Genomic DNA, 27,073 nt, shown 5'->3' with positions numbered 1-27,073 from the left:
TTTCCCACCCTCCTTCTCTTCTTCCTTCCTGCTCTTTCTCTTTTTCTCCCTCCCTCCTTCCCTTCCTTCTTTCCTCAGTTTTTGACATAACATATTATTAATTTACACTATAGTTACGGTCTTAAGACTACTAAATAAAGACTTCAACAAGTAAAATTTACAGGACCACAGTTCAGGGAGAGTATAGGCAAGGTCTGTAAGAAGAAAGGACCTCCAAAATGGTATATCCTACATCCAAGAGAATTTTTTTTTCTGCTTGGAAAAAGTTTTTCCCCTTGTTTTTGTAAAATTTAAATTCTAGCTTTTGAATGATTGAAAGGGTAATAAAGTCATGAATGGATAACTTTGCTTCATGTACCATGATGTTCCTCTGTATTTCTGGCCACCACAATCACCTAGTGTTAGTGGACATTAAGATGGACAGCAACAAATAGGACAGAAAAGAATGCACACAAAGATGGAGAACAAGGACACATGGTCATGCTTTTGAAATCACCAGAGCATCAGCAAGCCTGGAGCCAAAAATGTCACTGTAGGAATTTCAAGATTCTGGCCTCAGAAGAAATCATGCTCCATTTTTCCCCATAGAGACTGGTTCTTAGAAATGTGTGTGCTAAGATGAACTTATCACAAACCTTTCCTAAACTCTAACTCCTATTATAAATATAGTAAAGACCATCATCACTGAAAAGCAGAGGAATTAAAAGCAAAAGCTTAGGAATCAGCAGATCACAGTTCAAATAATAGTTCTGCTACCTTTCATTGTGACTTTAAAAGGTTATAAGATGAATAAGAATCAGAAAAACAACAATATCTACTACAGCATTTACAAAGGTTATATGAGAATACAAATCTCTAAAATTAAAATTATACTATACTTGTGCCCACACAACTGGTTTATTTCATGTATCACACTATTCTTATGGTTTATCTATGTTCTATGTCAGGATTTCCTTCTTTGTTAAAGTCAAATACAACTCCATTTTTACACATAGACTACATTTTCTGTACCCATCCATTCACTGAGTAGCATTTAGGGTTGGTTCTGTCTCTTAACTTAACTTAAATTATGATTAATGCTTTAATATCTAATGTAGTCAAGGGTGCAGATGTTTGGTCTAGTAATTAAAATTTCCACATGCTTGGGGCTATTGTTGTGAGACAGTGGATTAAGCCACTGCTTGTGACACTGGCATCCCATTCTGGATGCCAGTTCAAAGCCTGCTTGTTCTACTTCCAATCCTGTTCTCTGCTAATGTGCCTGGGACAGCAGCAGATAATGGCCCAAGTACTTGAGTCCCTGCCAACCATGTGGGGAATCTTGATGGAGTTCTGGGCTTCTAGCTTCTGGCCATTTTGGGTATGAACTGGCTGATGGGAGGTCTCTGTCACTCTCTGTCTCTTCCTATCTCAGTTACACTTCTTTTCAAATAAATAAATAAAGTCCACATCTATATCTCAGTACCTGCTTTTGAGTTCCAGCACCACTCTCCATTCCAGGTTCCTGCTAATACACATTGCTGGAGGCAGCAGGCATGGCTCAAGTACCTGGCTCCCTGCCACCCACAAGGGAAACATGGATTGAGTTTCCCATTCCTGGCTTTGGCTTAACGTAGTCCTAGCTGTTATGAGTGAATGCATGGATGACAGATTTCTCTGTGTGTGTGTCTCAAATAAATAAAAAAAATCAAACTGGAAAATTTAAGAAGCCAGATTTCATGTTACATGTTTTCATAACAACATAGGTTTCTTTACACATCAATTCCATACTCACATCAGTTACATAATTATTGATCTTAAGGTATTCCTGCTTTTCTGTGAATTTACAATTTATTTTCCGTTTAAAATTTATATAAAGAGAAAAGATTTCATGTATTTCATATATACAATTTTAAGCCCATAATGACACTTCTCATCTTCTCTCCTTCCCTCATTCCTTTCTTTCCCTTGTAATTTAAAATGTACATCTGTCCTTCCTTATGAATTTTGGCCAAAATCCAGCATGAGTTACCTTGATCAGATGATCAGCAAGGAAATCTGCAACTAAGTGGTCAAGATAAAAACATGGAGATTTGATTGCAAAAGGAGGTTGAGAAGCTGACTCATGAGGCAGCCAAGAACTCTTGGCATGGAAGACCTCAGACAAGGTGCAGACACTTGGGAAATTTAGATTTATTAAATAAAAGTTAAAAAAAAAAAGTGTGGCACTGGCCTTCCAAGTGCAACCTGCAGAATTACCTGTCTGGGGATGGTGGTGGAGAAGTACATCAGAGAGGGGGAAAGATGCTAAACCACATTTCTTTTTCTTTGAGACCTGCCTGAATGTATGAACACAGTCTTGTATTTCAGTGAGAAATGTTTTCACATATTGGTGTATAGTCTGTAGTTTGCCAAAGCCTTTTATCATTTTAACAAATTGACACACAATAAATCCACATAGAAAGTATAGTGTAATTTGAGATGCATATACAATGTAATAATCAACATTTTAACTTCCTTAAACATCCTGTGTGAGAAGCTTTGAAGTCTTTTCTAGTTCTTTAAAAAATAAAATCAGTTGATATAACCAGAATCACTCTACTGCCCTCTAGAACACTAGTTCTTACTTCTCCAACCTAATGTATTTTGGTGTCCATTAGTAATCTCCTTTTAAACTTCCTCCCTCTCCACTTCCAGCCTACAGGGACTGGTATTCTGCTATTTCTAAGAAATCAACTTATAGCCTCATGTTCTCAAAAAACTGAGAACATGAACTATTTGTCTTTCTGCTCTTGGTTTATTTTACTTAACATAATGTCCTCTAGTTTATCAACGTTGCTACACATGACAGGGTTTAATTTTTTTATGGGTGAAAACTACTGCATATTGTCTCTAGGTATGCCACTAATTTTATTCATTCATCTGTTAATGGACACCACAGTTGTTTCCATATCTTGACTATTGTGGAAAGTGCTACAGTAAACATGGGAGTGCAAGTATCTCTGATATGTTGATTTTGTTTACTTTGGAAATATCCCAGTAGTGGGATAGCTGTTCCCTATGGGAGAACTATTTTACCTGAGACACTTTGATATTGTTTTCCACAATGACTATACTAATTTATATCACCGTCAACTTTGTCCAATAGTTCTCCTTTAGCCAAACCCTTTTGTTATTTTCTGCTTTTTTGTTTTTTTTTTTCTAACTGGGGTGAGAAAATATTATGGCTTTGATATTCTTTTTTTATGATGAGCAATATTGAGCACTTTTTCCATATACTTGTCCATTTGAAGAAGATATCTTCTTTTGATCACTTTCCCATTTTTTAAAAAAGATATATTTATTTATTTATTTGAAAGGCAAAGTTACAGAGTAGAAACAGACAGGGAGAGATTTCCTACACCTTTTGTTTCACTCTCCAAACGGCTTCAACAGCCAGGGCTAAGCCAAGCCAAAGCCAGGAACCTAGAATTCCATCTTGGTTTCCACATGGATGACCAGGGCCCAAGTACTTGAGCCTTCTGCTGTTCTCACATGCCATTAGCAAGGAGCTAGACTGGAAGCAGAGCAGCCAGGACTTGAACTGGCACTAATACGGGATGGTGGTGTTGCCAACAGCAGCTTTACCCGTTGTGCACAGGGCTGATCCCTTTTTGCCCAGTTTTAATCAGGTTATTTTTTGCTGTTGAGTTTCTTAAATTTATTATGTGTTCTGAGTATTAATCCAATGATAAACTGGAGGAGGAAAAGCTGAAAGTCTTTCCTTTAAAATCGGAACAAGACAAGGATGTTTACTTTTTCATGTTATTCACCAGAGTACTGAGGGGTGAGCTGGAACAACGAGACAAGAGAAAAAATAAAGGGAGTCCAAAAAGTGAAGGCAGATGTAAAATATTTATATTTGCAGATGATACGATTTTATGTTAGACAAAGTTAAATACTGCAACAAAAATCTGTAAGAATTGTGAAATCAATTCATTAAAGTAGCAGGACATAAAATCAACATACAAAGCACTTCTATTTACAATAGCTACAAAAAAATTCCCAAGAATAAGTTTAACCAAAGAAATGAATGCAAATCCTTACTTTTTTTTTACATAGGCCAATTTGAACGATGACAGAAACTAATAGTGCATAACGCTAAACAATTCATAAAAAGGTAGCAAAGTTTACAATAAAACAACTTATACCCTGAACCTTCAACATAACATGAAATGTCAAATTCTCTCTTGTGGCTCACATTTCCTTTAAAATACTGTTGTTTTACATCTCTCTAAACAGAGTATTTTAAAAAGATCCTTGATATTTCTGGTGCAAGTAGTCTGCCAGAATTTATGGGATCAGTCCCACCCAGCATTGTCAACTCCTTCTAGGTGTCCCCTTTTCTTCAATAACTGGTTTTCAAATATTTAACTCCAAAAAGGTGTAACCATGATTATCCCCCATTCACAGTAGTTGAATGAGGTGTGGGGGAGCCACTCAGGAAAAGAACACATAAGAGAATCAGGTCACATGTATCTGTCTCATTAGGATCAAAGCCACACCTCTTGGAGGCCAATTCCTATTTTTATGGACCTTCAAACTGACAGTGCATTCCCTATTTTAAAAGAGAAACAACCTACCTTTTAAAACATTTTGCTCTCAAATAGCTGAATACTTTTAAACAAAAGCTATAAATAATCTATCCAATGAAATGCCTTCTGAAAACAAATTTCACTTCTGTCCGCTCTCCCCTACACACTGGGAGGAGGACTGTCATTTTAAAAGGGACAGTGACACTCTCAAGGAAGAGTTACATCCATGGCATTTAAGTTGTCTCTCACTTTTAGGGTCGATACACATTTATAGTGACAAATTTCCCAAAATTACTTTAGAAGATATGTAAGACAAAAATCAGTGAACAGAAGGGGCCAGCGCTGTGGAGCAGCGGGCTAACACCCTGGCCTGAAGCACCAGCATCCCAAATGGGTGCCAGTTCGAGACCTGGCTGCTCCTCTTCCCATCCAGCTCTCTGCTATGGCCTGGGATAGTAGTAGAAGATGGTCCAAGTCCTTGGGCCCCTGCACCCAAGGGGGAGACCCGGAGGAAGCTCCTGACTCCTGGCTTCAGATCGGTGCAGCTCTGGCCATTGCAGCCATCTGGGGAGTGAACCAGCGGAGGGAAGAACTCTCTCTCTGTCTCTACCTCTCTCTGTAACTCTGTCTTTCAAATAAATAAAATAAATCTTTAAAAATGTCAGCGACAGAAACATATATTTTCACCAAAATCTGATAAAGTATGTAAAAATCCAAGGAAATAATGGAGGAAAATATCTTTAACATAAAGAATTCTAATAATCTCTAAGAGCAATATTTCAGTGGGATAAAATGCAGAAGATTTGTACCAATGCCAATTCAAAAGAGATATGAAATGTAATAAATACACACTTAAGAATTTAGCTACATCATTTTTTAACCAAATCAAACTAAAACAAAGTGTTTTTTTGTTCTTGCAACCTGTTGAGTATCCAAGGTTGGAAAGGGTTTTGGCAGGGATATTCTTCCATATCCTCCTGACAGGTCATCAGCTGGTGTCTGCTTTATGGAGTGTGCATTAACAACCTAAATAACAGCCTCAGAGATAGGAACTTTGTGGTGGAATTTTTTTCTTCTAATAATCTGCTCTAAAACATGATTTGACAGTAGGAGCTCAGAACCTGGACTCTGAAGTTAGCCAGTCGTACATTTGAGTCTCCTGTCAGTCATCCATTTACTGGCCCTGTGAACCCAACCAGGTTATTGGACACCCTATCATTGAACTCATTCACATCTAGACTTCCTCAGTCATACCCGAGTCAGTGTAAAGAAGAGAAGCTACCCAATAACATCATCAAAGTCAGCTTCAAAAATACATGTAAAACCAGTAGTAGCTTACTATCTGGCATGTGATAAATACTTTGGAAACTTTGGGCCATCATTAATTATTGTTACAAGGGAAAAACTACGGAGATGCTTCAACAGTGAAATGTGAGTAACAGCCAGGAACCAGTCAGAACGATTCTAAGGGAGTACCATCTTGAGAGTGAATGTTAATTGCTCCCCCAATAACAATTCTCCCTTTGCTCTACACTAACAAAATATTTACCTGGGCACCTCAGCCTCCAGATTAAACACCCAAAATATTCCCTGTGGACATATGAATAAGTGATGACAAAATAGAGCACACTGCACCTCTGAAGGGAATATGCAGGCCCTGCCGTTTCCCCATTTCCCGTCTCGTTCAACAGAACCTGACATGGTTGTGAGCCATTCAGGACATGGGAAAGAGGATAATCCTCTAGAGATAGTGGACCAAGATAAAAGGACCTCGGGTTTCAACACCGCGCTTGCCAACCATCTCCATTACCTTAGGAGGAGCCAGGCACATCAGTCTGGACTGACAAGAAAACAGAAAGAATTTATTTCTTGTTTGAATCACACAGTCATTTGGGGTTTCTGCAACATGCAATCAAGCTGTATTCCCAATAATACTGTAACTAAAAATGAGGATGATCAATGACAAGATAAATGGGTCACTATACTTTAAATTCCAAAACAAATCACCAATCCTCTGCACTGAGCAGTCTTTATTTTAAAAAATATATACTTTTCTCTCTCTCCTCATCCCTCTATTTGTCTCTTTCTCGATTCCTATCCTCCTCACTTTCTCCTCTGTGTGTGTGTGTGTGTGTGTCCTTAGAAAGTGTAAAAAGGGGCCTGCATTGTAGTGTAATGGGTTAAGCCACCATCTTCAACACCAGCATCCCATTTGGTAGCTGGTTTGAGTCCCGGCTGCTCTACTTCCAATCCAGTTCCCTGCTAACGCTCCAGGGAAAGCAGTGGAAGATGACTGAAGTGCTTGGGTCCCTACACCCACGTGGGAGATCCAGATGAAGCTCCTGGTTTCAGGCTTTGACCTGGTCCAGTCCTGGCCCTTGTGGCCATTTGGTGAGTGAACCACCAGCTGGAAGATGTCTCTCTCTCTCTCTCTCTCTCTCTCTCTCCCTCTCTCTCTATCTCCCCCCCCCTCTCTCCAATCATACCTTTCTTTTTCTTTTTTTTTTTTTTTTAGATTTATTTATTTGAAAGTCAGAGTTACACAGAGAGAGAAGGAGAGGCAGAGAGAGAGAGAGAGAGGTCTTCCATCCTCTGGTTCACTCCCCAGATGGCAGCAATGGCCGGAGCTGAGCTGATCCGAAGCCAGGAGCCAGGAGGTTCTTCCGGGTCTCCCACAAAGGGGCAAGGGCCCAAAGACTTGGGCCATATTCTGCTGCTTTCCCAGGCCATAGCAGAGAGCTGTATTGGAAGTGGAGCAGCCGGGTCCTGAACTGGCGCCCATATGGGATGCCAGTGCTTCAGGCCAGGGCTTTAACCCACTGCGCCATAGCGGTGGCCCCCAACCTTACCTTTCAAATAACTAAAATAAATATTAAAAAAAGAAAATGTGAAAAAGGCAAACTAATGAGTTAAAAATATCTGGTGGAATGGGGGATGAAATTTATTTTTATATATTTTATTTAATTTCTAAATATTTGCAATACTTCTATTTCATTTTGTAATTACAACATATTTTTTATTTTTTTTTAAAAGGGAGCCCACCACCATGAAGAAATCACATTTTCTTAAGTCTTGAATTACCATTATCTTTATCTTGGATTAAGAGTCACTGCATAGCAGATATGTACACACACAAATTATGTATCTATGAGATGCCTGCAGAACTCTAGGAGATACCAGGCAAAATGACTTTGTTCTTTACATGATGAAATAAGAAATCCAAATTTGACTTGTGGAATAATCATGTTAAACAGTATTGTTGCGCATATATATATATATATATATAATTTCAGTGTATTTGATTATGGAGACAAAAATTACATATTCTATGAAGTCTGACGTCTGAAATCACCAGAATTCTGTGTGTCTTCATTTTACCAGGCAGGCACTGAGAAGGTGGTCTGGCTTCTATTTGCAGCCATTAACTGTGCCAGTTCTGGCAGAAATGAAGAGGTCTAGAGGGAGAAGTTTCAATTCTTTTCTCAGCGACATCAAATGCCACAATAGAAGAAAAGCAGAATCCAAATGTTTTGTAAGAGGAAAGACTTTGACCAAATAATCTCATGTGTACCCAGGTTGTCTTTTATTGGAGAAGAAAAGAAAAACATAATATTTACATCTTGACACAGAAAACATGTTATGTAAGAATTCTTTGAACTGTTACCTCCAGGAACAATTCAGCTAAAAATGAGAAAATTACAGTTTCAAACAATAAAACATATGCTGTGGAGCACAAAAAACAATCTGTATACATTCTGTAAGGCTAGTTGCTGTATGGATGTCAATGAAAATGTAACAGACAATTTAATAACAACATTCTCTATTTAAAATAACAAATCTGCATTGAGGATACCAAGTACCAATGGTAGCAGCAAAGCTGAAGGATGTTGGCTGGTGGGGTGGCAAGAAGGTTGCTGGTGTTGGAAATACATCACTTGTGTGCTATAGTGCAGCACTCAAAAATCCATTTCGCTCTTAGACAACTGGAGAAAAATAATTTTAAAGTATTTTACTAGTGAACAAGTCGAAGAAAGCAAAAACACGACCAAGGGAAAGATTAATGCAAAGACCAGATAGTGCATAAAGGAAAATCTAGAGAGTGTGTAAAATAATTAGGAATCATAAATATGAAATAATACAGCAAGATAAAGGATATTGAAAAGAATCACATACTAAGCCCAAATTGACTCTGCGATGTTTTCAAGGGCCATTCAGTACAAAATTATATAGAATAAATAAAGGGATAGTGAAAGACACCAAAGAAGCTGTGATATCAGACAGAATACGAGTCAAACAAAATGTAACTAGAAAAGAAAAAGATGGATATTTTATTTATAAGTTCACTCAACAAATACTTGTTTATATTGTTTAGTTTAGTACTCTGTATCAGGCATTGTGTTGAGGACTGGGACTAACGCACAAACTCTCACAGGGCTCCTGTTCTGGTGAGGAGAGACAGAGAATAAAATACTTTGGGAAAATATACAAGGGATAAGAATGAGGGAGGAAAATAAAGAGACATGGGTAGAGAGCATTTGTGAGAGGAAGATGGGTACCATTTATGTATTTGTACAAATGGGTGTCCAGTGAAGGTCTCAAGAAAAAGTAATGCTGATCAAAGAAGAAAGGAGGTGAGGAGTCAATCCTAAAGAATCACACGCGTGAGGCATCTCATCCAGGGGGAACAGAAAGACAAAGACCTCATGAGGAATTGTCTGGGGGACTCAGGAGCAGCCAGGAGTCCAAGAAACCAAAACAGACATGCGAGGGAAAGGCCACAGAGCCAGGAGTCATACAAGCGAGCCTGATCATCCAGGACTTGATGAAAACTGTAGAGATTTTGGCTTTTATTCTGAGTGAAACAGGAAATTGGAGAGTGACATGGTCTGATTTGCCTTAGAACAAACTCACCGTGGCTGATTTGTGCAGCAAGGCAGGGAGACCAGACAGGAAGTTAGTGTAATAATTCAAGTATGGGACAGGTGTTGGAAGTATATGGAGATCATGAGAACACAAACCATTGAAGTCTGCTAATAGAATCAACACAGACAACTGAGTACCCTGTCATTTCCTAAGATAGTCGAAGTTGGGAGTCAGGATTGGTGGAAGACCAGGAGATGAATTTTGGATGTGTCAAGCTTGAGAAGTGCATTAAATATCTAGATGGGTGCTGGACATGTAACTCTGGACCGCCTTTCAGAGTTCCAGTCTAAAGACATACATTTGGGAGTCATCTGTAAAGAGATTACAGCAATGAGAGAGTCGTGCAAGTGTGCAGGCAGAAAACAGAAGTGGCCCAAGAAATGAGCTTTGGGGACTCCACTGTTCGGAAGATAGAAAGATGGAATGGGATACCCAAAGAGAACTGCGAGGCCAGTGAAACAGTAGGAAAAGCAGGCAAGGGAGGATGCGTTCTGAAAGTCAAGACAATAACGCAGCCCCAGCACAATACAGTGATGCACATCAAAAGCTACCTGCAGTCAATCAAATGAAGACCGAGAACATGGAGCATAGCAACACCAAGGCACAGGGGAGATTGATAAGGGAAGTTTTCCTATGGTGGAAGCAGAATTCTGTTTAGAGTGGGTTCAGGAGGAAAGAGCTGGAAAACAAGTGGAGATGGTGAGGACAGAAACCTCCTTCCAAACTTTAAGCAGGAGAGAAATGTGTCAGACCTCAAAAGACAAATATACTTTTAATTCTATAAATAACAGCCTGTGAAGGAGCAACCACTATTGTATCCACATTGGCTGATTAGCTTATATTATCATATGTTAGCTTAATAATGTGAGAGAAAACACCAAGGCTTTAATTATGAATGAACATAATGCCTCAAAGAAAACAGAATTTTGTACTAAAGATGTGGCTGCTGGGGCTGAGCAAGCACACAAACTCTTGCTTCAGGATGGCAGGGAGTTCTTCCAAAGGAACCCATAGTGCTGTTGGTCATGTCCCTTGAGTTTCAGTCTCCCCTTCTGCTTGTGCACCGATTATTTCTTATCAAAAACTTATAAAGGTCTAGTAAACTTTCTCCAAAACATATACTACACATAATTTTACTACCAATATTGCCTCCAAAAACCATCGCTCAATCAGCTAAATTTCGTTTGACTCAGTATTAATTTTTGTAAAAAAAATTAAAGCCTTTAAAAAATCAAAAATGAAAATATCTATCCTTTAAGAATGAATAGTACATCAACCCAATCCCTCTCTGAGTGCATAATTTTAAAATTTCAATCATCTAATTTGTTCTCTATATAGTTGGGTTTTAAAACCTGATTTCCCTAAATTGAGATCCATGTGAACTTTAATCACTGCTGATAGCTATTTGCCAATTCTTTTTTTTTTTTTTAAGAATTATTTTATTTATTTGAAAGACAGAGTTACATAGAGAGGTAGAGCCAGAGAGAGAGAGATCTTCCATTTCACTGGTTCATTCCCCCAAATGACCTCAATGGACAGAGCTGAGCTGATCTGAAGCCAGGAGCCAGGAGCTTCTCCAGGTCTCACGCAGGTGCAGGGGCCCAAGGACTTGGGCCATCTTCTACTGCTTTCCCAGGCCATAGCAGAGAGCTGGATGGGAAGAGGAGCAGCCAGGAATTGAACCGAGCTTTAATCCACTACACCACAGCGCCAGCCCGATTTTTGCCAGTTCTTTATTAGATCAAATATGGCTGCTTTTAGCTATTATACAGTAAAATAATAGTTATTAAACTTTTAATTAATTAGTTAATATCCTGTCAAGCATCAATATTTCAACAAGCAGTCTATTTTCCAGCATCTCTTAATTAGACATCTGAGTGTTATAATTATTCTCCTCGTACATATTATTTTCTCTTAATTTATATTTCTTAAATTATAGTGACTACATTCTGTCCTGTGTATATTAAAACAAACATTTCAACATAATTTAAAAATACTCTGTTATTCAACATTAATCCAATTCACACTAAACTAGAAAGAATGACTATTTTTTCAGGGTAAGTGATTCTGTATTTTAGAGGATCATTTGATTCTAATCAGAACAAACTTTTCGGAATTGCATTATCCTATTGTTGTTCACAGATTTAGACATTTAAAAGAAGCTTGTACAAAGAATTCCTGTTTATTTATTAGGCTTATAATGACCTGAGCTATTTTTATCTTAAAAGGAACACTAATTTCTATAGCATTCCCTAAACATTTGCCCCATCTTGATATGGTTATTTTTAGCAATCTATTTTTTCAGAATCATTTAGAGTAGCACATGTCTTATCAGGGACTCTTCAGCTACACTCTTAACAAGGTCAGCAGCCAAAGAGGACACACTCTTGATTTTTCACACAAATGTATAGTTCTAGAAGCTTCCTCATAGCCTGGCAAGCAGGGGAAAGCACAACTCTGATATTCTCTCTTTTTTGAATACTTTGAGATATCAAGAACATTGGCTCCTTTTCAAGGATCATAGCTTTTACTCCACAAATCTCTCCCAGTCCTCAAAAATTTTAAAGCATTAGATCCATGATAAAATGCTAACAATACAGCTATTGACAGCAACAGGTAACCAGTGGCTATAAAATATACAAGGCTTTCTCCAAGCTTGAATCAAACAGGATCTCACATATCTCAGATCTTGTTCTTGGTAAAAGGGGATAAAAGGAGCTGGTAGAAATGCTGTTGGCTGGCACTGGCTGGGGTGCTGGAGGATGGAGAGGTGTTAGTGAGAGGGATCCGGTATCTTTTTGTTTCGTTAAACCCTGGCTTGACAGGAAACATAGGGAAAACTTACCCACAGAAATGGCGCATCCGCTATGCAGGCCAAAAAGTAGATTCTCCCACCGCTATGCAGAATAAAGAAACTTATAGTTCTCTTTCTCTCGTGTTTCTGGCTACAGTCATCTCTCTTCCCTTATTCTGCATTCACTATTGTACTCTATTCCAATCACTTAATTTTCTTTCTTAAAACGTTGAATGCCAAGAGTAAAAGCCCTTAGGAAGTTCTCCACGATTGTGTGCCAATTCAGTTCAAAATCTATATAGACTCTTGGACTTGTTAAAATGAGAGTGTGATTTGATTGACCCACTTTGAGTCTACTTTTTCAAAAATGAGAGAGATTGAGTGAATTTGAGGGTGAACTGAATTCTACTTCCAAATGCTGGAATTGTGATCGCAAGTTTCTCACCCTGCTGATACGTGTGCTGAATGAGCCGAGGTGGTGGCAACATGGAACATTTGGCTAGATGGAGTCTATTGCATCCTTTTTTTAAAGGAATTGCCTTGGAAGAAATTTCACTCATTTATGTTGCTAATATTTACTGAGCATCTACTGTATGGGCAAGAGGTTTTGAGAGTCCAGTAGCTGTTTATCTTCAGGAGCTCAGACTCCCCCAAAGGGGAGAGCTCTGGAAACAATGGAAATGCAGCACAAGTGCTGTGCCATCAGAGGTGAGATGATGTTTCCCAGAGAGGGAGGGAACAGGGGTGACTTAGAGAAGGTTCGGAAGAGGTGAAAGACAACTGGGAATACATGTGGCCAAGGACCAGCACAGAAAGAGGAAACGTTTGAGCCCCGTGGGAAGAACACATATGTGGAAGTTCAAGTAAAGCTGGACAGGCAGCCTGAGCTCACATTTGGAAGCATCGTGCATGGCCTGCTAAGGGTATCATATTAAATCAGGGGTTTCATGGACCTCGGGGTCCTTAACAAGGATGAGCTGAAGAAACACAAAATCTCTCCCCTGTTTTCTCAAAGATCCCCACGGTCAGGGGCCAGGTCGGCCTCTACTGTGCTTCATTTTTGAAATCAGTGCAGAAGAAATGTCTTTCTGAGAACTATAAAAACACATTCTGTGAGACATCCTTTCCTAGGTCACAAGTTCTCTAAAGCATTGCAAATTCATTGCTACAGATGTACAAAAGGCCCTTTAACATTAGTTTTTAACAAGCTATAATTTATGTGCAGTAAACAATAACTGCAGAGGCTTTATTGAAGTGCATACATTATGGAAGCAAAGCCACTGGAATGCCTTTCCTAGGCTGACAGCTGATGAGTTTGTTGCTATATGCAAGGCTAAATGTGTATGTGTGTGTGTTAATTTTAATACAGTGGAACTTATCAGATGTATCCTGATCAACTAATATTTGTCCTTCAGATGTCTAGGTAAATGAACAGGAACATTTATAGTGTATAGAAAACTATTTATTCTTGAAGAATATATAAAGAACCTGCGAGGGTTAATCAGTGGAAACTTAACTAACTCAGGTCTGTAAACCTTGAATAGAACTACATATGTATATATTAATGTTGTCTCACTGAAATTGCACAGACTTGCAGATCTGATTGTAACACAATGCAATAATCAAGCATAATTGCTTACAAACACAAAAGCCCATATCAATCTTTCCGTGATGAACTATTTCCAGTGAGTTTTCTCCAGTAGTCCAACCACTCAATAAATCTCCTGGCAGACTGTGCACTGTAGTCTCAATGCCTCCCATTAAAAGAGCCAGCACTCCCTAGGTAATTATAAATGAAAACTTACTACATGGAGGTACACTTCTCTTGCTGGTGGAAAACCCACCCTGCCTCATGGTAAAAGGGCTTATATATTGTTATTATTTATTGGCAAAGAGACAATTTGGCTGAATATCTTATTCTCTCTTGCTTGAATGCCATCAAGTCTATTACAAGTGAATCTCTTGTTATGTTTGTCAAACTTAAAGTAATTTTTGCAAATTAACGGATGCTGCAGGATTCTGATTTTAAAATGTGAAGAACAAAGTAGATATCTTGAAAGGCTCCCTCCAAATGGGGAATTGTTACATTTCTTCATAGGCATTGTGCCGTAGGTAGAGAGTTTGGTATAAAATTTTGCTGAACAAGGAAGCATCTTGGGTTTTCTTGGTTTCCTCTGCCAGAATACTGAATAGTTAAGAAGTAATGAAAGGTTAGGACGAACATAATTTGGAATCACAGACAAGACAGAAGTATCGTCTGATACTTTCTTGTGGGATTGGTAGTACCAGATTGTGCTGTATCTTAATGCATTTAAGTGCAACATGCACTAGCCATTCTTGGCTCATTAAGTGATTTCACTCCTCATGCTTTCCTTAGAGGAATCCATTTTGCAGGCACCATTACTGTGTATGTTGAAAATTCTTTGGAGTAGCCAAGAATCGTATATCTACCTACTCAGGCTTTAAAATTCTGGCACTCAGGGTTTACCCTTCTCCCCAAATAGCAGATGCCACCATCAAAAATTAAGTCTCAAGCTGGGACAGATTTAAATGTGAAAAAAATACGTGACATTTCCTTGTAGTAGTTACTGAACAGAACATACAAGAAGAGTTTCTTAACATACTCATTTTGCTTATATATAAGTATTTTCCTACTTGCACGATTATTTTGAACATGATAGGATGGATTATTGAGAACTAAATGCATCTGAGAACAGAAATGTGAAGCCCAACCAATTTCTGTATCAAACTTCTTCAATAAATAATCTAAAAGGGGTAACATAGGCTTATCTTTTTGTTTCTGAATATTGCCATAAAAATGGTAGAGTAACACAAAAGAGCTTACATTACCAGGTGAAACAGCAAATGTTCCAGGCTCAAAAGTGCTGTTCAAAGTCTAGTACCTGCTAACACTAACCGATGGAATAAATAAAGGGGAGAGTGATCCAACATGGGAAGTGAGATACTCAGCAGACTCATAGAATGGCAGATGTCCTAAATAGCACTCTGGCCTCAGAATCAGCCCTAAAGGCATTCCGATCTGGCTGAAAAGCCCATGAGAGTATTTCAGGCATGGAAAGCCAAGACACTCTGGCAAAAGATCTCTGCGAGTGAGATCCCAGTGGAAAGAACAGGTCTTCAAAGAAGGAGGTACCTTTCTCTGAAGGGAGGAGAGAACCTCCACTTTGACTATGACCTTGTCTAAACAAGATAAGAGTCGGAGAACTCAGAGGGCTTCCATAGCCTTGGAAACTCATGACTGGAGCATGGGGAGATTACTGATGCCATAGACAGGAGTGTCAATTGGTAAAGTCAACAACAGGAGTCACTGTGCACTTACTCCTCATGTAGGATCTCTGTCCTTAATGTGCTGTGTATTGAGATTTAATGCTATAACGAGTACTCAAACAATATATTTCACTTTGTGTTTCTATGGGGGTGCAAACTGTTGAAATCTTTACTTACTGTATACTAAACTGATCCTCTGTAAAAAAAAAAAAAAAAAGAAATTATCAACTCCCAACTTGACTCTCACTGGGATTAAACATGACAATAGGTCTGATCTGATTTCATCATCATTTTAAAAAAAAATCATCTATTATTTTTCACTTTATGTTTCTGTGTGGGAGCAAACTGTTGAAATCCTTACTTAATGTATACTAAGCTGATCTTCTGTATATTAAGATAATCGAAAATGAATCTTGATGTGAATGGAAGGGGAGAGGGAGTGGGAAAGGGGAGGGTAGTGGGTGGGAGGGACGGTATGTGGGGGAAGCCATTGTAATCCATAAATCGTACTTTGGAAATTTATATTCATTAAATAAAAGTTAAAAAAAAAAAGAAAATGTATAAAGCAAAAAAAAAAAAGTGCTGTTCATACACTCAGAGACTTTTTAAAATGAATTTACGTGTTTATTTTCTCTCTCCTTTATTGAATAAGAAATGGTTCTGATTTTCCAGACTTAAAATCTAATCCAAACAGTCTAGCATTTATTTTATTACTCTTGATTCCAGTATGCTCCCAATGAGTACATTTTATATCTTTAACCAGATTAACTTCCAAAGACAAAAGGCACTTATGAATTTCTGAGTGCGACATCGGGCACACAGTAACTGCTCAGTGAACACCTGCTGAACTGAGTTTCCTTGATCTAACAGGATCGAAACCCTTCAGAGAAGTACAGCACTGTTATTCAGTCATCAGAAGAGGCAGACATTCTTCCAATCCTTTCTTTATGACGAAAGAAAGAAAAAGGCTCAGAATATCCTGTTATGTGCTATGATTCAACTTAACAATTTTTCCAAAAGTTATCATCTTTTTAATGTTCAAAATAAAGCAACATCAAGTTTGAACAGCAGTAGAAAAAATCTGTATATAAGTATATATGTCCTTATTCATTGATTTATGCATGTGCATACCACTGCATAGGTATATGCAAATATGTATTTAGCTACATGTAGTCAAAACATGTTTATATACACATAAACATCACATATCTACTCTAAAAGCTATCAAAGGAAACTTTTCTTTAACCAAACATTTCTAATGAATAATCCAGTCATACTTCTTAACATATCTACATTTTTTCATTCCTAAAGGAAAAATATGTTTACATTTCAATTCTTGACAGCTGTCTCTTTCTCCCTTTCCAAAATTTGAAGATGCATTAATTTAGCATTTCATGTGTCCTCAATGTATTTTGAAATACAATAGATAACAAAATCCTATTGCATTTTTCATGAATTAAAAGACCCACTAAAATAAAATTTATAACAAACTCTTGCAAGTCTGTATGATGGATTATTTTACATTGCACTATTTTTTGCATAAAACACAAAATGTAAGCAATTTAAAAAGATACTAGTTTATTCAAGAGAAACATGACAGCCTTCAAGCAATCTGAACTGGCAGATATCAAGAATGCCTATGAAGTAGTAGAATGTTAGCTGGAACGTAACAGGAGTGCATACATTCATTGTAGGAAGGACAAATCTATGGGTTTTAAAAGTGAAGTAAATAGTTTTGAGATGGGCCCTTGCTAAGAATAGTCTGACCCTACACGTATGTTCAAATCCTTCCATCCTTAGAAGAAAAGTTTGCTTGTTTTGGTTACGTCCTGACTATGATTGCTGCTAAACTAGATTACTTTCAGCAACATTTCCTCTTTTTGCCACTCAAGGCACTGAATTAATCAGTTCAGAGGAAATGTTTAGCTTCACTTCCTAAAATTTGTAACAAATTTAGAGTTTTACTATTCAATAAACAAGCAAGCTTCCAGCTAGCTTTCTCTGCTTTTCCCTCTTTTTTTTTCTCCTCCAAATGATCAACTGTAAGCATTTGCTGCATCGCATAACCTTCTTGGGTGTGTTTGTGGATACATGTCCCATACTACACCTTCACAGGGAAGGCATTCTCTTGAGGTTCAATAGAGCCTCACAAACACAGCACCGCAAGCTATCAATTACACCAATAATGTTTGTATCAAGTGAAATAACATATTTGAAAGTGCTTCATAAACATTAAATTAGCATATAAAGATACATTATTTTACTCCAAGTGATCTATGAAATTTCCATTGTGACAGTCACAGTGTAATAACCTTTTAATGAGCTTCCTGATTCTCAGTTCCAAACTTCAATCTTCTCTTCACTCTGCTCCCTCACTTATCTTCTTAAAAGAGGTTTTTTCTCAAGTCCTTTCATTGCTCAAAACTCTCCTGCTGTTCCCCATTGTGTAATGGATAAATTTCAAGTTTCAAAACCTTCAAGTCATCATTGGAGATCCTACCTGAGACTTTCCTGAGAAACTGTCTGAGACCTTCCACTAGTACACATCCCTCTCAGTTGTTCCCTCTTCCTAAACAACATAGTTATATTGTTGTAAAATTATTTTAAAATCCATTCTCTATAGTTACTCCTTCACTTACATTTTCCATGAATGTTTTAAAGACTGCTGCATATGCATGCATTTCAAAACTTTTGTACTGAAATAAGAAGCACAGCAGATAACAAAATCTTATTGTATCTTTTCATTCCATTTTCCATTAACATTTTGAAGAACCCTCGGATGTATCATTGACAAAATTAAATATGCTGTGTTGCTGTGACAAATGGCACTTGCGAACCCCATTTCAGAGGTTGGTTCATTTATCTTCCCACCAGCTAATAGAGTTGAATCTCTGGACGAACTCCAAGACTATGTGACTTGCAAAGACTAAGAGGTCAACCACTATAGACCATATTCCTCCTTCTAGGGTTACTCTGAACGGGAAACTGCATCAAGAAGCAGAGAAAGAGATGGGAACTTTTCCAAGACATTTGTCCAGTTATACCAGTTTTGTTTCAGAATAGCACGAAACTTGCCAATATCTCCACCTAAGATTAGTAGTTTTATGAGGTTGGCCTAGATCTATAGTTTTAAACCTTGACTGTATTCTTCAATCACTTGAGGAATTTTAAGAAAATATCCATGTCTGGGCCCAACACCCACACATTATGATGAACTTGATTTGCAGCCCAGCATCAGTAAATTTTAGAAGTTCCTCAGTATATTTGTCAGCTTAGGCTGCTATAACAAAATACCATACTTGTCACTAAAAATCAGACATATTTATTTCTCACAGTTCTGGAGGCTTGTCCATCCAAGATCAAGGGACCAGTAGATTTGAATACTACTGAGGTTCTGTTCCTGCTTTGCAGAAGGCTGACTTTTTCTTGAACCCTCACGTGGTAGAAAGAGAGAATACGCTCTCATCATTTCCTCTTCTTATCTAATCTCTAATCTCAGTTATGGTGGCTCCACTCTCAGGATCTAATTACCCTCTTAAGACCCTCATCGCAAAAAACCATTGCTTTGTCAGTGAAGGCTTCAAATATGAAATTCAGAGAGGGCACAAAAATTCAGTCCATAACACCAGATAAATCCGAAATGTAGACAGGATCAAGAACTGCTGTCACAGATCAATGTCTGCCAAACTTTCTTTATTTTGGAACAACTTGACAATGATATCCGACGTGCCCTAAAAAATATCCTTATTTCTCCTGTGGCAGACAATGACTTTGTACAATTCTGCATGGCAGTTGAAGCACCACTATATATATATATATATATATATATATATATATATATATATACTCTATTGCAGAAAATGAAAAATTGCAAATACATAAAAATTTAATTGCAGAAATATTTTTTAATGTGAAGACAATGTGATTGAAAACCATGAGAAAAATACACAAAGTTCTTCATAGCTGTCCAGCATTTTCTAAGGCTGAAATCAGATCTCTCATTAGGGCCATGCTCTCTGCTTAAAGAGATCACTTCATAAAGCTGCTATTTTCATTTATTCTGCAACAAAGTACTGAGTTTATCAGTTCAAAGACAATGGCTAGTGCTAAGACCTACCTTTAGGTAAATATATTAGATCCTTAGGATTCAAGAAATAGGGAGTTCAGTTTAGTGGCAATGAAATAGTAAAATAATTATGGAGTAAGTGCTCAAAGGGAAGGCAAAGAGAGGAGAGGACAGAATTATTTTTCAACAGTGGGAAGGCACCTATAGTCTAACCATGGTTATAAATATTTTAATAGAATATCATTTTCCCTCTAATTAATAAATTATTCTTTCCAAATATGTTTAGACTACTTCCAAGGAAACTTATGAAAAATTGACCTCTTTTTTACATGTACATAAATTGACTCATGTTTATTTGAGTCAGGTCAGAAAGTTTATATTAACCAGGACACTGAATAATTGAATTTATTTTAATATCTGTGGGCAAATACAAAAAGAAAAAAAGACAACTAGCTCATGTTAATACTGGAAATTTAGGTATAAACATCTGTCAACTCATATTTTAAAATTTATGGTAACTATAAAGTCTCCAATTTATATTAGCACAGTAGACATATTTTTAACTGGTTGTATCAATCTATCCACTGAACTCTTTGTCAAGTTTATTACACTATCTTAAAGTAATGTTCAAAGTAAGTGAGGGTAAAGATATTACAACAAAAAATATAAAGAAAAGCAAGAAGGGGGCAGGGAAGGAAGGAGGGAGGGGAAATAATGGAGCAAAAATCCTTACAAAAAAAAGAAAGCATGAGTTTTTTTTCTCTGCTTTTGACTGCTGTGATAATTTCTAACTTGTCCCATGCCCCATTCCATCGGAATTCAACTCAGCTCAAATATCTGCTGAACATCTACTATGTGCAGCACATCATCTCTGGCCTTAATGATAAACTGCACACAAACTCCAAAAGCACACAATTCTACACTGTAACTCTATTTCTTATTACTTTCCAGGTTTTCAGAACTGTTTTGGGCCATGATCTCCTATGGTCAATGCCAAGGGAGGATTTATCCAATACTATGGTTTCTGAATGATTGAAAATACTGTCTGCGGGCTCAGCATACTTCATTTTTCATTACTGACCACCTCCATTTCTGTCTCCTCCCAAACACATGAGTTACACACACACACAGCCACATTCACTGCTTGATTCCTTGGCCCACTGGGACATATTCAATATCCACTGGTGCCAACTCCTCTGGAATCACATGCTCACTCATCATTGCTCCTATGACCACACATGCAGTATCCATCCTGGGAGCTTTACTTTCCATGAATAGATAGCGCCTGGGTCTAGGTGATGCTCAGGTGCATTTCTAGAAGAATCAATGACAATGAAGTTCCAGTGTCAGAATTGCCATTAAAGATGGAGAGGTCAAGGTGAAGCCGACCTAACTCTGATTGGAATCAGAATCAAAAGAAGAAAAGATTGGAAATTGGCTGATCCCCAAAACAAAAGCCTATGATCATGTACATAGCTTCATGGTACAATCTATGATCTTATGCATTGACGATTTATTGTATAGTTACTACAGGTACTCAGTCAAGGTATACAAGGAAGATTGAAATTCAGTATTTGCTGTGAATGAGCAAGACTAGTGAGGGAGACAGATAAATTACAAAACAACAGATGCTGGAAAAAAATTGCAGAAAATGTATTGAACAGATCACACATTCCCACACAGCAACATATCTCCCTTTCAATCCCAGTCCACAAAGGCCACCGAGTGGTTATTAAGCTTCCCCCATCCATATTTGCTCTAACAACGACCACTATCCTGTCCCTGTGATGTTTATGTGACTGACACAACACAAACACACATTAATCAACATGTGTCAGTGCTTCAAATAATTCAATGACTTTAGAAATCTCTTCTAGTTGAGTTGACAGTGCCTCTTAAGTGTTACCAATCGTTACCTTACTTGTGTTTCTGTTATTGATGTAAAACGGTGGTATTCAATAGACTTTTGGCAGTGATCGAAATGTTCTCCAACTGTAGTGTCTGTATGGTAGCCACTAGACAAACGGACTATGGAGCATTTCTAATGTGGCTAGTGTGACTAAAACACTGACTTCTTGAATAAATTTTATATTATATAGCCACATATGCTAGTAGGCTACGGTGTTGGACAGCATAGTTCTAAAATATAAGTGTTTTAGGATTGTGCAATAGGATAATATGATTTTTTTCATTAATGCCTATGTAGTTTATTACACATACTATACACTGAAGAATCACACACACATAAAAACTGGTTTCCTTTTGTAAGCTGAGAATTTTGCTATGGATTCAGTAGGAAATTGAAAATTAAAGCTCATTTAAAGTATGTTTATTTGATTAAATTGTTTCTGACTTTTAGCATGAGCATTCTTGACAGAGTAGGAAGCATTTTAAGGTACTTGAGAATTAGCACATTATGAGATATTTTGAAATATTGTTATTCTCAATCAGTTGTGAATGGATAAAATATCTAAAGGATGAGCTTTAAAGAAGGTTTTCAATGTGGGGATTGGATCAAATTAGCTGCATTGTGAGCACCATGAATATTAGGACTCCATGTATATGTGCTGTTGAATTATTAGCGTCTAGAATGCTGCCTATCAGATTTGGGCACATAATAAGCGCGAAATGGATAAGCAGTTAAAACCTTGTGGACAAAACTACACTATAACTGGATCATGGTGGTTGTTACATGACCATATGTATTTGTCAAAAATTCAAGATGGTTCACTGAAAAAGGTAAATTATGTCACTTTAAAAAAAGTAAAAATAAAGTAATATATGAGGACGTGGGAAAAGTCATGAACATGAAGTACAAGTGAGCCAATGGGAATGTGAAGTGAGGATTACGTCCCACGCAAGTCAGTTCAAAAATCCTAAGCAGCAAACTGAACTGGAAAGGAAAATAGAAAAAGCCCCAGGCTCTGGAATGGGATGCAGGATACAGGCCAACACAAGCTGTGTGATACGAGGTAGGTCATTTGACTTCCTTGGGCCTGAATGTCCTCATTTAAAAATACATAAAATGAGAACACCTACCTCAATGATTTGGGGGAGACTGAAATGAAAAAAAATTTATATAGAATTTTCAGCACTAGGACTGCACCACATAAATAGCTGAGTAGATGCTAACTGGAAATAAAGCACAAGCTCATTTTCTGAATGAAGCCCTTCCTTTTAAGGTCTTCTGGTCACAGCTAGGGGGTTCCACTTCCATGTTAGTCTCAGCAGTTGGCAGATAGGTGGTCTAGCACAGTTATCAGGTTGGACATAACAAAAAAAGAGTACAGGAAATGGGAAAATAAAGCTCACGCTTCCAGAAAAACCTGAATTTTTGCCAGAAGCCAAATTCCCACAATGTAAAAATTAAAGCAAGATCTCAAATCTCTAGTGCAGACATGAGAACAGAAATTAATTCATCAATGAAGTGATTTATCCTGGCAAACTTCCCTGAGTAGAGGCAACCCATAGTCTGAAAAAAAAATAAATAAAAGGAGAGAGAAATGAAACAAAGAAAATTGCTCCTATACAAATCAAAAGTAATTAATTTTCAGAATGGAGACTAGTTATTATTTTGGGGGAAGCATAAATATTTTATATTTATTGTCATGGTTTTCTTTTCAGACGATAAATAGGCCAAACTAAAAGTCACAACATATTGAATTCCACTGACACCATACCCAGGATAATTTAGGAAATTAATTCTTGCAGAGGCATTGAGTATGGTTTATAGTTAATGTGACTCTTAAAGCAATGCCATGACTAAATACATAAAAATTTGATTTATTACATATTTAATAATAATATTGAAACATTTGAGTTCAGTGTACCTTGCAACACTCTAACTCATTTAATTCAAAGATTCTAAATTCTCTTTAATTGAAAGAAACTATTCCTTAAAAGCTCTTAAAACACCTACCTCTCTTCTATGACTCACAGTTAAGCTTCCTTACAGGAAAGTCATGGTAATTTTTCCCATAAGAAATACCTGTTCAGTGGGTCAAGAAGGGATTTGTTCCAGTTCATATACTGTCATGATAATTTCTCTGCTTGGAGAGTTATTTATTTATTTTAAAAACCAACTGCTCTGTATACCCTGTTCAAAATATCACTACATTTTGGTCACAGAAAGTGATAAAGTCCCAATCATTCTAAACTGCCAATAACAACTTGTTAGTGAACTCTACAGCATGTTCCTAGATGATGGTAAGAATGGCAGACCAGGGTTCGAAGTGTATTGGAGCGGTCATCCTGCACAAGGCTCGAGCAATCAACATTTAGTGAGCACCTATTACATGCACCAGCCTACCTCCCAGGCTCCAAAGGCACTGAAGATGAGGAACAAACATACCTACCATGACTAGAGCAGGCAGGCACTCAGAGTAACGGAATTGAAGTGGAGGCCTAATTTTTCATTTGAAGATCAAGTGCCTCAGTTTGTTGAAACATGCTACCCCAAAAATAGCATACTCATCTCTGAGGTTGCTAAGCCTTCTAGGTCAGTCCTTTGGTAACAATGTAGGACAATTTTGTTATAACAGTCAGGGATACAAAAGTAGCCACCTTCAAGTTCTGGCAAAAATATTTGTTTGATTTCTGACACAGGTTGACATCCAAGCTTGGGATCCTTGTGAACAATGAATATAATACTTTAAACTGAATTTTTTACATCACCAAAGAGTCACATAAAATATTCAATAAATGTAAATATATATACCCAAAAACATGTTCCAAGTATGCTTTACTGAGAAAAATCTTTGTAAATGTGATATACTAATATAGTGGAATACTACTCAGTCATAGAAAAGAATGGCATACTGATACACACTCTAACATGGATAAACTTAGAAAATATTATGCTAAAGCAACAAAAACAGACAGAAAAGGCCCCATGTTGTGTGCCTCTACTCATATAAAATGTGTAGAACAGGCGAATCTATAGGAAGTGGTTGCCAGGCATTAGAGTCTGAGGGAGTGGAGAATGACAGCTAATGAGCACAGGGTTTCTCTCTGGGATGATTAAAATGGCCTGCAATTAGACAGCGGTGATGGTTGCACAACTGCATACAAGTACTAAAAAGCACTGAACTGTACATTAAAAAAAAACTGGATTGTATGTAAATTTGTTCCAGTTTTTCAAAATTCACAATACAGTCTGGTAGAATGGTTTTCATGATATATAAAGCAATACTCTGGTTTATTTCCCTACTAATGTGAGATTTACTTTAGTAATTTATGACCCAAGAGGACCCAGTTTTGTTGTTAACTAGTGCTAAATGCAAATTCAACAGGTGTGTGTTTGATGGCCAGGGCACTGCACAAAAACATCTTCCCCTCTCTGAAATCAACAGAAGTCTTTTCCAATCAACTAGGACCAGAGATTTCTCTACAAACCCTAGGTGTTAACTATATGCATCACCTCACTCCAGAGAACTTGTATCAAGCTTTTTGAATTTAAATTATGCCCACAAATGTGGTGGGACACGGACTATGATCACATTTGCAATGCAATTTTCATAGGTTAGAACTTGAAAATGATTTCTATTTGTAAAGATAACCGTGCCAATGGCAGCACCAGCTAGTGAATGAACCTGTAGGTTTAATCTCTGTTATGAACCACCTAAAATTTAAAACGCAAATGATCTCTATGTGTTCTCACAAATCATGACACAAAAGCACTCAACTTTTCAGGTTAATGCCTCCAGGATTTTTATATCCCATCGTGACTGAAAATAGTCAAGAAAAAAAAAAAAAGACAATTCTTCTTCGATAAAACGCAGAGATCCAGTCTTCCAATTGTGATGCAAACTTGAATTTGCATCACAAGCAAACATTCGCACTGGTTATTTTAGAAGGCAATTGCAGTTTTCCTTGTGCAACCTGAGAGGTGGTGGGTGATAAATGCATGCACGAAAAAATACATCAACCTACAGCTCTCCTTCGCCTTCGGCAGCACCGGCAGACGCTCGAGAGAGAGATTTTGATTGAAACTTTTTTTTTTTTTTTTTTTTTTAAGTAACTGCCCAGACTTGAATGTGACTAAATCGTAAGTACTAAAAAACACTGAAAAGTCAGGTCTGTGCTTGCTCCTGTACGCACTACTCTTCAGGCGTGCCTCTGTGTGTAATTCATATCCGACACGTGCATTTCTCCCTGGTGCCCATTAAATACCCGTAACATGAAAATGCACAGCGCTACGTGGCCCCGCACCACGGTTGTATACCTGGCCGTTTATCCGTCTTGAGATTCGTTATCTAAAAGGCCCTCTCCACACTTTGCAAAAGAGGACAGACGGGCGCAGCTCGGGCTGGGGCTATGACCACGCAACCTCTCCGCTCGCGGGTCCTCAGCTCGTGCCCCGGGGGCAGCCGGAGCGTGGCGGGGGCGAGCAGGGGAGGGGGCGCGCAGCCCCGCGCACCTGACACCGTCCCGCCGCCGCCGCCAGCGCGGGACCCCAGCGACGGCCAGTCTTCGTCCTGGCTCGATGGCGGCAGACGCCGGCAGCGAACACTACTCCGGCTCCCCAACCCGCGCCCCGCCGATCCCGGGGATGCAAGCCCCCTGAGGTCTGTCACTCACCGAGGCGGCACACACACAGCAGCTGAAGGCACGCGAGGAAGAGCTTGCGGCTGCTCATGGCCAGACGGTCCGGGGCCCCGCGCCGCGGCCCCTCGGCTGCTTCTCCGGGTGGACAGGGAGGGGGCGCGACGGAAACGCTCTCTTTTTATGCTCCAGTGTACATACACACGGATCTGAGTGCGTGTGCGCGTGTGCGCGCGCGGGCGTGTGTGTGTGTGAGGAGAGAGAGAGAAATAGAAATATGGATGGATGGAACGGAGGGCTCGTGGGGGAGCGCGAAAGCGGGGGCCGTGGCCGAGGCGCCCGTCGGCGGGCGCGCGGGACTGGGTCTCCTGCGCCGGCGGCGGCGGCCGCGGTCTGAGCGCTCGGAGCGCGGCGGCGCGGGAGTGCCGGGTGCGCGCCCCTGGCCGGGCGGTGCGCGCCGCGCTCGGGCGGGGGCGGGGACGCGGGCCGGCGGCGCGGGGCGCGCGCGGGGGCGGCCGTGCCGCGGGGTCTGGATCCCAGGGTAGCCATTCACACTCGCACGCCCCTCCCCCTGCCCAGCGCCTGTGGCTTCGCCGCCCTGGAGTTAGTGGGACCTGCTGTGGTTGAGATTCTTCTAGGAGAAAACGGCTGTTGCTTAGGGCGCCTTCATCCCTTGGGAAGAGAAGAGGAGGCCAGACCCCCATTGTCCCGCACAGCCAGAGGCTGACCTCAGGGCTTCGCCCCTGGGAGTGTTTTCCATTTTATTGTTGTCCTCGGTGAGGATGCTAAGTGGGTCCAATCACAGAGTGGTGGGGACGCCTGGGTACACGGGGTACCCCTCCCCCTCTTTCTTTCCATTTTCCAAATAACCAAAGTTATCCCAGACGCCATTGCCTCTAGGGCAGT

At 39.0% G+C, this 27,073-nt stretch overlaps 1 protein-coding gene across 4 annotated transcripts in view; it reads right to left on the bottom strand.

Moving 5' to 3' along the window:
• The window catches only part of PTPRZ1 (protein tyrosine phosphatase receptor type Z1), a 199,500-nt gene extending 172,967 nt beyond the window's left edge, over positions 1 to 26,533 (bottom strand). For all 4 annotated transcript variants that reach the window (XM_051848907.2, XM_051848908.2, XM_051848909.2 and 1 more), the window contains exon 1: positions 26,204 to 26,533. In XM_051848907.2, the coding sequence (XP_051704867.2) occupies positions 26,204 to 26,261 (58 nt within the window). In that variant the 5' untranslated portion in view covers positions 26,262 to 26,533. The remainder of the gene's footprint in view (positions 1 to 26,203) is intronic.
• Between the last annotated feature and the right edge of the window lie 540 nt (positions 26,534 to 27,073).

This window comes from Oryctolagus cuniculus, chromosome 3 (genome assembly GCF_964237555.1).
Source record: "Oryctolagus cuniculus chromosome 3, mOryCun1.1, whole genome shotgun sequence".
NCBI lineage: Eukaryota > Metazoa > Chordata > Mammalia > Lagomorpha > Leporidae > Oryctolagus > Oryctolagus cuniculus.
This window is presented reverse-complemented; position numbering and strand designations above follow the sequence as displayed.